Source organism: Primulina huaijiensis, chromosome 9 (assembly GCF_012295235.1).
Source record: "Primulina huaijiensis isolate GDHJ02 chromosome 9, ASM1229523v2, whole genome shotgun sequence".
In the NCBI taxonomy this organism is placed as follows: Eukaryota; Viridiplantae; Streptophyta; class Magnoliopsida; order Lamiales; family Gesneriaceae; genus Primulina; species Primulina huaijiensis.
Window position 1 is genome coordinate 6,630,848 of NC_133314.1, and position 13,058 is coordinate 6,643,905.

The following is a 13,058-nucleotide window of genomic DNA, read 5'->3' on the forward strand; positions in this document are numbered from 1 at the left end:
TTAGCGGATAAGAAATCCGCTACGGACAAAGGCATTCAAAACAACTACAAGACCACTATCATGAGAGAACTAATTTCCAATCCCTGGATAATTCTGAGACACTGAGATGTCGATACTCCGGCTGTAACATCGACCAACACGCAGCCCTGAATTTTATTTTATCCCACACTTCGTCGACCGACTCCGACTTTTCTTCAAATATTCTTGTATTCCTTTCCAACCAAATCGACCAGAATATGCAATGAACGATGATAAACCAGAAACGCATGTGTTTCCTCCCTTTCTGCAAGCTCGGTTCCACAATATACATTTCCTTTGCCTTACCCGGTAAAGACCATACCAAATCCAACTCTTTGAGTGTCTGTATCCAGATTTGTGATGAGAAAGGGCAATGGAGTAGTAAATGATCCTGACTTTCCTCATCCCTGCGACACAAACAACACCACTGTGGACTTAATACACAAGCCGGCCATTTTCTTTGCACCGCATCACAAGTCTGTAATTTCTCCAACGCCACAATCCACGAAAACACTTGAACCCTCGGCGGGACAGGTATATTCCAGATATTGTAACAGTAGTTGAATGGATTAGGATTAGGGGAAGGAAAAAAAGATTTATAAAAAGATTTAACAGAAAATAACCCTGAAGAATCCCCCAACCAAATTCTATAATCCTCTACACCCCACTCCAATCGAACATTCTGTAGGACCCCTAAAAGACTAGTGAACTCACTCTCTTCTCTCTCTGAAAAATTCCTTCTAAACCGGACATCCCAATGAATAGGAAAGTTTCCACTGCTATTGACGACATCAACAAAGCTCAAGATTGGTTTGTTTTTTAAAGTGCATATCTCATATAAGGAAGGAAAACGAAGTTTGAACGGAGCCCCCCCACCCACTCATCCTCCCAAAACCGAATAAAATTACCCTCTTTAAGCACCCCCCTAACCAATTGATGAAAAGCCGGGAACGAACGAGAAATACATTTCCACGGACTTCTGAAGGTCGTATTCCCCGCCAACCCCAAATCCCACCCATTATCTTGAGTACCATATATGCTGGCAATAACTTTCTTCCACATATTTTTCCTATCCACTGAACCTCTCCACCACCATTTACCAAGCAGCGCCATATTTCTTAAACGAATGCTTCCCAATCCCAGGCCCCCTCTGTCCTTAGGTTTGCACACAAAATTGTAAAGGAGATATAGTTCAATTGTTTTCAAATCCAGTTTGCAATCGGAAATTGAAGGAACCTCATAACAAGAATAATTGTCCGTTGATTTTGAAGTACCAATTCCTCCTAGAAAATGTTCAGGGTGGTTATTAAACATTCAATCTACTATTTTCTATCTTACTCAAATCATCTTAGTCAAGAATCTACAATATCAAGGCAAATTGAGTGGCTCACTGTCTCCTCGCCCTTCATAAAAGAAAATTCCAATGAGTAGCTACTTCAATAATGGCCATGATAGGGCAGAGTCATTCTATCATACTCGATTGCAGGATGTCCATTACAGCTGAGATTACTCTAACTATGATGGCCCAACCCACTGAAATCCTGACCAGAGAAGTCGAGTCACCATGACGAACCTATTGATGATCCTCATAACTTACTTGGCACAAAGAAACATAAATGGGATTTCTCATTTCCTAATTTGTTTTAAAATTGATCAAGTGTTTGTCTTTCTCAAGTTCTGAATATTGAGTTCGGACTTTACCCGGTTCCTACCAAACTGAGTTCTTCCCTAGAGTCCTCCCCTACTAATAACTAATTTACAAAATATAGACTTTATCAATCTATTCCGACTATTCAATATTATGTTCATACTGAAAGAATCATATTCTTAATTTGGAATTAATGGATTAACATTGGCTAAATCTGCACAAATCTTGCAAAATCTGATATCTTAACACTAATGTGGTCTTGACTTATCACTGTTGTTGACTGTCCAACTCGTCTCTATGTCAGACTGATGAGAGTTTTTTGGAATCCATGGTGGATAGGGCTAAGGCAGTCAGGGGATTGGAAGTTGGTTGAGATAAAATAGAGATCTCTGACATCCAATCTGCGGATGATACTTTGTTTTTTGTTAAATTTGAGAGGCATTTGTGTTGTTTAGTGGAGATAACTATTTTAGCCAGAAGTCGGGGCTGAAGATTAACTTAGAAAAAAGTGTTTTGTTGGGTTTAAATTGTTCGGAGATGGAAGTGGAAGGGTTGGCTTTAGAGATTGGGTGTAAAAATGAGGAATGATGACCGATTAAATATCTAGGGGTACTGTTGGGAGGCCATCCAAGGAATTATGACTTTTGGGAACCCGTGGCATCTAGGATGTCAAAGAAACTGGCAAGTTAGAAAAAAGCTATTCTATCAAGGGGGGCAATTAACCTTGATTGTGGCAGAAGCGTTGAGTGCGATACCAACGTATTTCATGTCTCTATTTAAAGTACCATTACATGTGGCAAATGGTATGGAAAAGATTATGAGAGAGATTCTATGGGAAGGAGCCGATGGGGACGTAAATTGCCATTTGGTTGCTTGGGATCAAGTTTACACGATTTTTCATCTTTTAGTTAGGACGGTCTTCAAATGGGGGAACATTGTTTGTTTTTTGGGAAGATACTTGGTGGGGGGTTTCTTTGTTCAAAGATTTTTTTTCCATCTCTTTTCCAAATCTCCTTGAGTCATAACAAACCTATTAACAATTTTACCAGTGAGGTGAACCTTTTCCGGTTGATTCCGTCTATGCGTGGGATCTGCGCTTCAAAAGGGCTTTGGATGAGGTTGAAATTGATGAATTGAGTACTTTGTTAGGGGTTTTAGATACTGTTCATTTGGAGTTAGGTAGGGTGGATTTTAGGGTTTGGTTGGAGGACTTTTAATGGTCTTTTTCTGTCAGATATTTTTATAATTCTTTTTTTCCGATCAGTAATTTCTAATTTCCCTTATTTTTCTAATATCTGGAGGCAACCTATCCTACACAAGGTTCAAGTTTTCTCGTGGACTGTGGCTTTGGTAAAATTTCCAACTTCCGATTCTTTGCAAAGAAGATGGCCTAATTGTGCATTATGTCCGAACTGGTGTACACTTTGCCGGAAAAAAGAGGAGAATCAAGATCACCTACTTTTGCATTGTTCGTTCACGAGTAAATTTGGAACAGAGTATCGCAGGAATTGGGTAGGATATTTCCAAGAGCGGTGCATGATATGTCTCTTTTTGACCCCGGATTACCTAACGGATGGAAATGTCGGACTTTTTGGAATACCGTTCATTACCTTTTTTGGTCACTTTGGTTGGAGCATAACAGAATAATCTTCAACGACATAGCAGAGACTATAGACGAGGTTCGGGATAAGCTAAGATTTAGGGTTGCTAGTTGGATGAGAAAGCTTGCAGAATTTTTATGCTATTGACGACAGGAAAGACTATTGTGCTTTTGCAGATATTTTATCTTCCTCCCTGTAATATGTTTTCCTATTTTAATATAATTTCGTTTCATATTTAAAAAAAAAAAAAGATTGTCTAGGCCCTCAACACTAATTGACCCTAATTGCCAAATTAAAGAAACTTGAAGACCAACAAACACAAAAAATATACAACTCTCCCTGGATCATTTACTTCCGTTCGGTCAATCAAACAATGATGTATCAAAACAAAATTATTAATAATTTTAATTTATGAATAGCCAGAGGGATATCAAGGGATAAAGGAAATAATGAATAACTATAGTCAATGATATATCCAAAAGTTTAGTTCAAATGCAATTATAGCAACAAAAAAAGGTGAATTTTCCCAAAGAAAAGGTATGAAATCAATAGATAAACAACTAAATCTTAATGCATAATCTTCCAATAACGAATATAAGAAATCCATAAAGCACAAATATACCAAGAAACAGCAGTGCGACTGACCTGATGTTTAGAGCAAAAAATGCAACACGAATGTAGGGTGCAATTCGAAATGGAAGAGTGTAAAATGCCACCGGAGATAGATATATGACAAAGACCACTATATCAGCGATCAATAAAATCAACAAAAGCACCTGCAAATGGAAATTAATGATATATTTTAATCATTGGTTCGGACAACCACACAACCCTACTGACTCTTTGGCCAAACAAAACTGAAAGTTTCGACACTTAAATCCTCATGAACAACATTCGCATTTGAGGATGAAATAATTAGATCTTCTCAAGTATGGAAGAATTTATGGAAGAAATTAAATCACGACATAAAATAAAGCAGATAATGTACAAAACATAATAAAGGTCCGATACTTCACGAATGTAATTGAAAACTTATCCTCTTGAAAAAAAAATTTGTAACGAACTGAATTTAATGAATTGTGTACCTTAAGCTTATTGGCATTATTCTTCCAAAAGATGGCAAACCCTTCGTATGTGATTGGGTAAAATATATGAACAGTGAGAATCAAAAGAGTTATTCCCTACAAACAAGGAAAGAGATGCAATCTGTAAAACATATAAAAGGCCGAAAAAACACCCAAAGAGAGTCCAAATCAGTAAGTTAAGGCAATGGTGATCCGGCACATGGAATGTTTTGCAGAAAATAATTTTTTCTTCTTTAGTCATACAGCCACACAACACGGAATAGTAAAACCGTAAGACCGAGTATGTGCCACTCCACCAAAAGCCATAGCCATTGCTATCCATATATGTGGTTCTTGAAAAGGCTAGGCATTAAAAATCAGCACGTAAATATTTCATCCTTTCAAGCAAAGGTTCAAATCAAAAGGCTGCAAAAGTTCACGAGGTAACTATACTGTGAGAAGAAAAACAAAAATGTCTTTTCAGTATTAGAAAACTAGCAGTTTGATGCTACGATATCAATACATAATAAATCATATAAAATTGAAAAACAACAATTCACTCTCTTTTCTATAGACACATTTCCAGCATAACAAACTAGCCTCAACTTAAGAGCATAAATACAAAGAGGGGCATTAATGGGGATGGTAACAGGGCGGTTCTGGGCCGCCTCGCCTCACTTTAGACCCGCCCCGGAAACCCAGCAGGTCCAATCCGGGTTGGACCCGCTAAAAATTCTATACTTCATCTATTTGATGTGATGAAATAAGTCCTGTCCCGAACCCGCTTGGGACCCACTTGACCGGTTCTAAACCCACCCCGCGGGGGTCGGGTCCATCCCTGGGCATTAACGCATAACTGAAGATACATGTTCATGACCACATGACACCCATCAACAAGGTGAGTCAATGCTTTCGAAGAGGGATTTAAAAAATTGCCATGAGATTTTATAGAGATAGATGAAAAGATAAGTTAACAGACATTTCACCCCCTGCTTGAAAATAGCTCACAAATCTATGAGAGAGAAAATAGTTGTAAAAACTGCTATGATTTTAAGCATGTAGCTAAAACCCCGGGCCTCCAATGCGGGGCTGCATGTGTGGTGTGCCTTTTGTGTATCTTTATGATCCTTTTTACACTTTATCCAATTTGTATCCAAGGTTTCTTTTTTATATTCATTAATCAGCATGTAAATTCTCAAGGAAGGAACCGGTTTAGAATGTAACCATTTTTCTTTAATTAAGTGTTTAATCTATGAAAAAAAATTCAAATCCAATAAACTAAAGATGAGATTTTGAGTTATTAGGATCGAGTAACAGCGCCAATAAAAAAAATAAAATAAAAATAATTGAAAAGAAAAAAACAGCGCAATAATTGGAGAGCATGGAGTTTTTAGCGATATACTTAAATTTGGGGATTTTACACCTATTTTTTTCTAGGGTGGTTTTATGCTACTTTCAAACATCGCTTGGGGTGGAACGTGATAAAAATTCATCAAAATTACCACAACAGAACATATGTGATGAAATATTGACTTGTGGTTTACCTCGTAGACAAGACTCTCAACACCATTCAAGTAAGGTAGCTGCCCCAGGAAGTAGTAGTCCCTGTCATTGCATTGCCCAGAACACCATAAAGGTTTCTGACAGTCCAAACAATCCTTTATAACTAAGGGAAATTTTCTTGAAGCCAAACCAGAGGTTAATAGATAAAGAAGCCACACAAACCTCGAAGAAACACAGAACAATTAAGGCAAAGTAGTTGAGAGACCAGAGGAAATCAAACTGTATAAATATTAAGTAGGACTTTAAGGAATCTCCAAATCTTGGCTGGTCAAAAATTTCCTCGGGTATGCCAACACCGTCTTCAGCCTGAAAACGTAATACATTTTTTAAATGGTCGTATAATATCGATAGAGAAGAGGAAACAAGTATGTCACAACCAGTTGAAACCAATGAATACTACTGAAGTTGAATTGTTTTACTACTCAATCGCAAGTTTAAACAGTAGGGTATGAGGTATTGAAAACTAACCACAGTATGCAACTACTTCACCCCTGTTTAATCCATCCCCTAATCCACAAAACTAAGAGGGTTACAATTAGATTACATCAAAAGGAAGTCATTGATTCCCAAGCAAACAAGGAGGGCACAGAACGATAAAATTAGATAATACTGCAACATCGCTACTTAAACACCAGTGTTGAAACTTTCCTTATGAACCTTTTTGTCCACCATAAAACAGACAAAGTCTCACTTTACCAGGTGAATTGCAATTCTAGCATCGAGTAGTCTTAGCAGGCTTATAGATCTTATGAACTCGTGTCATTGAAATAGGAGAGACCGACCAGATTCACACTCTGAGTCCATTATTTAGGTTGGGATATTAGGAAAATAAATGAGATAACATCGCAGCGAAATATATAAGTAATAATATCAACAATAAATACAATGGACACCAACATTTATCGTCGTTCACCACTAAATTAGACTACGTCCACTCTAAACTCTCAAGAAGATCACTTCTTTATTAATAACAAAGAAGACAAGAGAATTGAGAATACAAAGTATTTCACTCAGAGCTCTCTGATTTTAACATTCACTTTCTCTCCACTAATCATATTCCTTCCAAGGATAAACACTCCTACAGAAATCTCACACTAAATCTTTTATCTCCCTTCTCACTTATGATTGTAGATGAGAGGATTTTGTGTTTTGGAAATGAAGAATGAAAGGGCATTTATATTATAGAAACAAAAAATTTACTTCATTGCATACATAATCAAAACTAATAATCTTTGACAAATCTAACACGTGTTCATAATTCAAAAATGGTGTTATTTGAATTCAAATTTAGCTTGCTTTGAATTCAAAGTTTGCTTGATTACTTGGCAATTCTCCCCCTCAAACACATTTTATGAATTCGATTAAACCTGCAACAGCTCTATGTTATTCCAACTTCCATTTCGGAAATGTTTTGGCCATCATATCAGATCTATTTTCATCCTTGTGCATCTTTTCAAACTTTAGCAACTTCTTCTCCAATACATCACGTATCCAATGATAGCGAACATCAATATACTTAGATCTTGAATGCATTGAAGGATTCTTTCCATTATGAATTTCACTCTGACTGTCACAGAACAACTTATAATCATCTTGCACAAAACTTAATTCCTCCAAAAACCCTTTCATCTATAACAAGTTCTTGCCTGCCTCAGTTATTGCAATGAACTCCACTTCAATGGTTGACAATGCTACACGTTTTTGCAACTTTGATTGCCATGACACATCTCTCCTTCCAAATGTTATCAGATATCCCGATGTGGATTTTCGGGAGTCAACATCTCCTGCCATGTCTGCATCTGCGTAGCCTACAAGTTCAAGTCTGGATCCTCCAAAACTCAACCTATGTTTAGAGGTGCACCGTAAATATCTGAATATCTATTTTCCTACAGCCCAATGTTCATTTCCCTGTTTTTAAAAGAATCTACTCACTACACCTACAGAATGAGCTAAATTCGGCCGAGTACATACAATGACATACATCAGACTTCCTACAGTTGAAACATATAGAACATTTTTCATTTTTTCTTCTTCATCCTCTGTAATAGGACTCTGTTTTGAGTTCAACTTGAAGTGGTTGTCAAGAGGACATCCAACCGCTTTGGTCTGGTCCATGCTGAACCTTTGAATTATCTTTCCAATATACTTCTCCTGCGACAACCAGGTTTTTTTGGCATACCTGTTTCAATGGATTTCCACGCCAATAATTCTTTTTGCTAGCCCCAAGTCTTTCATAGAAAAAGTCTTGCTCAGTTGCTTCTTTAGGCCTTTGATTTCAGTAGCATCTTTGCCAACAATCGATATGTCATCTACCCAAAGCAGAAGCACCATCAAATCATCATCAGAGGTATTTTTGACAAACACACAATGGTCTGGAGTGGTGTTCTTGAATCTGTGTTGAGTTATCACTGATTCAAACTTCTTGTACCACTATATTGGTGCTTGCTTGAGGCCGTACAAACTATTCTTTAATCTACACACGAAGTCCTCTTTCCCCTTCTCTACAAACCCCTCTAGTTGCTCCATATATATTTCTTCCTCCAAATCCCCTTGAAAGAATGCGGTCTTGACACCCATTTGTTCCACCTCCAGATCAAGGTCAGCTGCTAACCCTAGCACAATCCGGATGGATGTCATCTTCACCACATGTGAAAATATTTCGTCAAAGTCGACCCTATGTTTCTGCCCGAAACTTTTGACATCAATCCTAGCTTTGAATCTTGGTTGACTACATTGTTTTTCGTGCTTCAACTTGATTACCGACTTATTCTTCAAAGTTTTCTCGCCTTTCGTCAACTTTACCAGCTCAAATGTCTCTTCTCATGCAATGATTGCATTTCATCTTGCATGGCCTTCATCCACTTATCCTTGTGTTCACTGGTATAGCTTCCTCGAAGATCTCTAGTTATCCCCCGTCAGCTAGAAGGATATATTCATTTGACGAATATCTGGTTGAGTATCGCACTTCTCTTTCAGAACGTGTGGTCATTGTACCACGAGAAATTTCTGCTGGTAGTTCACTGTGAACACGGATCTCATCATCATCCTCATGATCTTTCTGCAATTCTTCATCTTCAAAAAGTTGTGTATTTACCATTGAAGGTCACCATTCCAGATCTTGTTCAGATCCAGAATTCTCCTTTCCCACAGTCTCCAAAAATTCATTCTCCCGAAATACGGCATCACGACATCTTATAGGCTTTTTGAGATCCGTAATGTAAAACTTGTAACCAAGTTGATCTTCTCCATATCCTATAAATATACGCTTCATTGTTTTGGCATCCAACTTATGTCTTTCATAATTTGGTATATGAACATAAGCAACATAGCCAAATACCCGCAAATGATTATAGGAAACTTCTTTGCCTTGCCACACCTGCTCCGGGACATCGTAACTGAGAGAAACACAAGGTAAGCAATTCAATATATATGCAGTAGCAACTACGGCCTCACCCAAAATTCTTTAGTCAAATTTGCATGTGAGAGCATGCTTCTGACTCTTTCTACCAAAGTTATATTCATCTTTTCAGCTAATCCGTTGAGTTGTGGTGTCTTTGGTGCTGTCATTTGATGTCTGATTTCGTTCTTTTTGCATATCTCATCAAAGGATCCGATGTATTCTCTTGCATTACATATTCGAATACATTTGAGTTCTATATTTGTTTGTCGTTCAACCAAGTTTAGAATATTGTTGAATGTTTCCGCTACATGGTCCTTGGTTTTGAGTGTCCACACCCAAATTTTCGGAGAATAATCATTGATAAAAGTTACCCAGTACCTCGTTCCTATAAGCGACAATGGCATCAGACCACATAGATCTGAGTGCACCAGATCTAGAATTTTATTGGCTCGCTAGGAGGTGAACTTTTGAATGATATCCTATTTTGTTTCCGGCTAAGCTTCGTGCATTGTTTCATATGAACCTGCTTTATAGCGGGCAGAACCTGCTTACTTAAAAGGCATGTAAGATTCTTCACTTATGTGGCCAAAACGTCGGTGCCACAACTCTGTTGAGTTTTTTTCATCTGCGTAGTTCACACCTTCAGAATGATTTTCCTGAACTACATATAAATTCGACATCTTTAATCTTTTTGTTACCACAAGTGATCCTCTTGAAATTTTACATATCCCGTTTCGGAAGGTTGTGCAGAAACCTTTTTTCATCGAGTCTTTCGACTGATATCAGACTCAGATGCATATCTAGCACATGCCTGACGGCTTTCAGGATCGGTGTAGAGCCATCCATGGTAGTCAAGCTCACATCTCTCTTTCCCACGATTCTGGATAAGTCGCTATTCTCCATCCCGACCACACCAAAGTCTCCTTGTGTGTAGGATGTAAAACATTCCCTTCGAGATATGATGTGGACTGTTGCTCCACTATCGATCACCCAACTAGTTACTTGAGTAGCCAAATTTAAAGACTCTTGCTCTAGCTCGTGAACAACATTGAATTCGTCAATGATGTTTGTTTGCTCATCATCGGTGTCATGTTTGCCTATCGGTTTTCAGCAGTATTTTTTAATATACCCATTTTCTCCATAACGATAACACTTTATTTTGGCATATCTCCACGAGGACTTGCTTCTTCTTGGCTTCTTCTTGGCTTCTGATTTATGTTTTTCTTGATCTTGCTTACCCCTTTGACTCAGTAGCCAAAACATCTGACTATGAGGTAGAGGCTCCTAGAGAACTTCGCTTCATCTCTTCATTCAAAATGCCACTCTTGGTGAAGTCCACACTCACGACTCCTCCCAATGTTGTGCTCGTGAGTGATATCTTCAGAGTCTCCCAAGAGTCTGGTAATGAAGCTAGCACAATCAGATCTATCATCTTGTCATCAAGTTTTATGCTCATACTTGAAAACTGCTCCACGAATCCTTGAATCTCGATCAAATGATCTGCAACCAGAGTTCTTTCTTTGTATCGAACCTGGACAAGCTTGCTCAAATATAACAATTTCTTGTTACCACTTTTAGAGGCATATAATGTCTCCAACTTTGTCCAAAGCGTACGAGCATGTGTTTCGTTACGGATGTGATTATACACGTTGTCATCGACAAATTGTCGAATGTACCACAGACTTGGTCGTGCTCAAAGTTCCATTCGGCATATGATTTATCATCTGGTTTAGACTTGATGAACACCGGTAGGTGCATCTTGGTGACGAATAGAAGATCTTTCGTTTTACTTTTCCAAAGTTGATAATTAGAGTCATTAAAGCTAATCATCTTGCTTGTGTGCACCTCCATCTTTAATGACTGCTACCAACGAATTAATTGTCAAAGTCTGAATACAATAGAACCACCTCTCTAACACAATCTAGAAAGTTTTTTCTAATATGGAAGTTCAGACTAAGCTGCAACCCAGAGACTTCCTATAGTATTTGAGAACCTCGCTCTGATAACAGTTGTTGGGATATCAGGGAAATAAACGGTGTAACATCGCAGCGAAACATCATAAATAATATGAACACCGATATTTATAGTGGTTTACCCCTAAATTGGCTTACGTCCACTCTAAATCTCTCAAGGAGATCACTACTTTATTAATAACAAAGAAGACAAGAGAATTGAGAATACAAGTATTTCACACAAAATACTCTGATTTTAACATTCACTTTCTCTCCATTAATCTTATTCCTTCCAAGGATAAACATTCATCAAGAAATCTCACACTAAATCATTTATCTCACTTCTACACCAATGATTGTAGTTGAGAATATTTTGTGTTTTGGTGCGTTTTTGAAATGGAGAATGGATAGGTGATGTTTAGGGAAGAAAACAAAAAAATTATATATCATTTCATACATAATCAAACCTAATAATTTTTTACTAATCAACAAATGCGTTCAAAATTCAAAAATGGTGTTCTTTGAATTCAAATTTAGCTTTCTTTGAATTCAAAGTTTGCTTGATAACTTAGCAATTTATAAAAAATTTCAGTTTTACTCGCAATTTGATGCTTGGCCATTTTTGTTGCTTGATAGAACTTATCTATTATATTTTGATCTCACACCATCTTAAAACAAAAAGTGAATTAGTTCAATTAGCACTTCCGCTTAGGCTTCCTTTGTTATACATCTAAACCAGGACTTTGGATTCCCTCAGTCCAAATCAATGGGTGGTAAAAAAAAAGGTACATCAATCAGTATCCAACAAAAATCCTAAAAGTTGCATATTGGATGATAACGTCATCAGCTCACATCAGTCAGAAAATATCTTTTCACAAAAAATTCAACTACCCTGACCCGTAACCCTTCCAAATATGGCTTCTATTCAAACAAAAAAAACAGAGGCAATTGGAGAATTTATCGCCTAAACTCCGGATCAAAACATAATGCCAACCAATACAATCAACATGAACCAACACTGACAGCAACAGAGATATACATCACAAGTTCCCAACAAACAAAATATAAAGAGACAAGAAAAAAAACATACTAGATCAACCAAAGCTGCAGCTTTTTGATAAGCTGATCCATAAGCAATAGCATCTGATCTGCGTTTATAATTATTTTTCCTGCCACCTCTTCCGCCGCCGCCGCTTCCGCTTCCGCTGCCGCCGACGCCGAAGCCAGCTTCCGTGTCACCACCACCCAGCAAGGCCTCTTTCATTTTCTTCCACTCTGATCCTCAGATTATGGGATTATGACCAATTCAACCAGATTTAATACTACAGCGAGTGAATGTGGTGCCAACTGATAAGTCGTTGATGTTCCACCAATATTTAATATCAGTAATAATGATAAGTTATTATAATAATCGGCAGGGTGGTTGTCTTTAGATGTGTACGAATTAAATTACTATCCGTGTCAGTAATGGAAGAAATAGTGCGTGAGGTACGTGTCAGAAAGAGGAGAGATATCGAATGGTGTCGGCATGGTCGAAAGCTCCTGATTTGACATTCGTCGGGCGTCGATTTTTTTTTTTTAAGATATATTTTGACTTGTATCTTAGTTCTTGACATCAACGTTTTCATTTTGAACTGAAATCAATGGTTGAAATTGTTATCAAAACGTAAAAATTTATGGTAAAAAGTAAAAATCTCAAACTCTCAAAACTATCACACTACCTACTTTATAATATTTTTCTCTCAACTTAATTGTGATTTTCTTCACAAATGAGAGATATATTTATAAAAAAAAATTTGGAAATAATCAAAA

The 13,058-nt window shown here is 37.5% G+C and overlaps 1 protein-coding gene across 2 annotated transcripts in view; it reads right to left on the minus strand.

Moving 5' to 3' along the window:
- LOC140984260 (two pore calcium channel protein 1A) overlaps nucleotides 1-12,753 on the minus strand; it is a 42,572-nt gene extending 29,819 nt beyond the window's left edge. The window contains exons 1-5 of one of the 2 annotated variants that reach the window (XM_073451539.1): nucleotides 12,337-12,753; nucleotides 6,057-6,200; nucleotides 5,876-5,971; nucleotides 4,353-4,448; nucleotides 3,913-4,043 (exon numbers count right to left, since the gene is read on the minus strand). In XM_073451539.1, coding sequence (XP_073307640.1) covers nucleotides 3,913-4,043; nucleotides 4,353-4,448; nucleotides 5,876-5,971; nucleotides 6,057-6,200; nucleotides 12,337-12,510 — 641 coding nt within the window. In that variant the 5' untranslated portion in view covers nucleotides 12,511-12,753. The remainder of the gene's footprint in view (nucleotides 1-3,912; nucleotides 4,044-4,352; nucleotides 4,449-5,875; nucleotides 5,972-6,056; nucleotides 6,201-12,336) is intronic. The other variant, XM_073451538.1, reaches the window with a different exon arrangement.
- Between the last annotated feature and the right edge of the window lie 305 nt (nucleotides 12,754-13,058).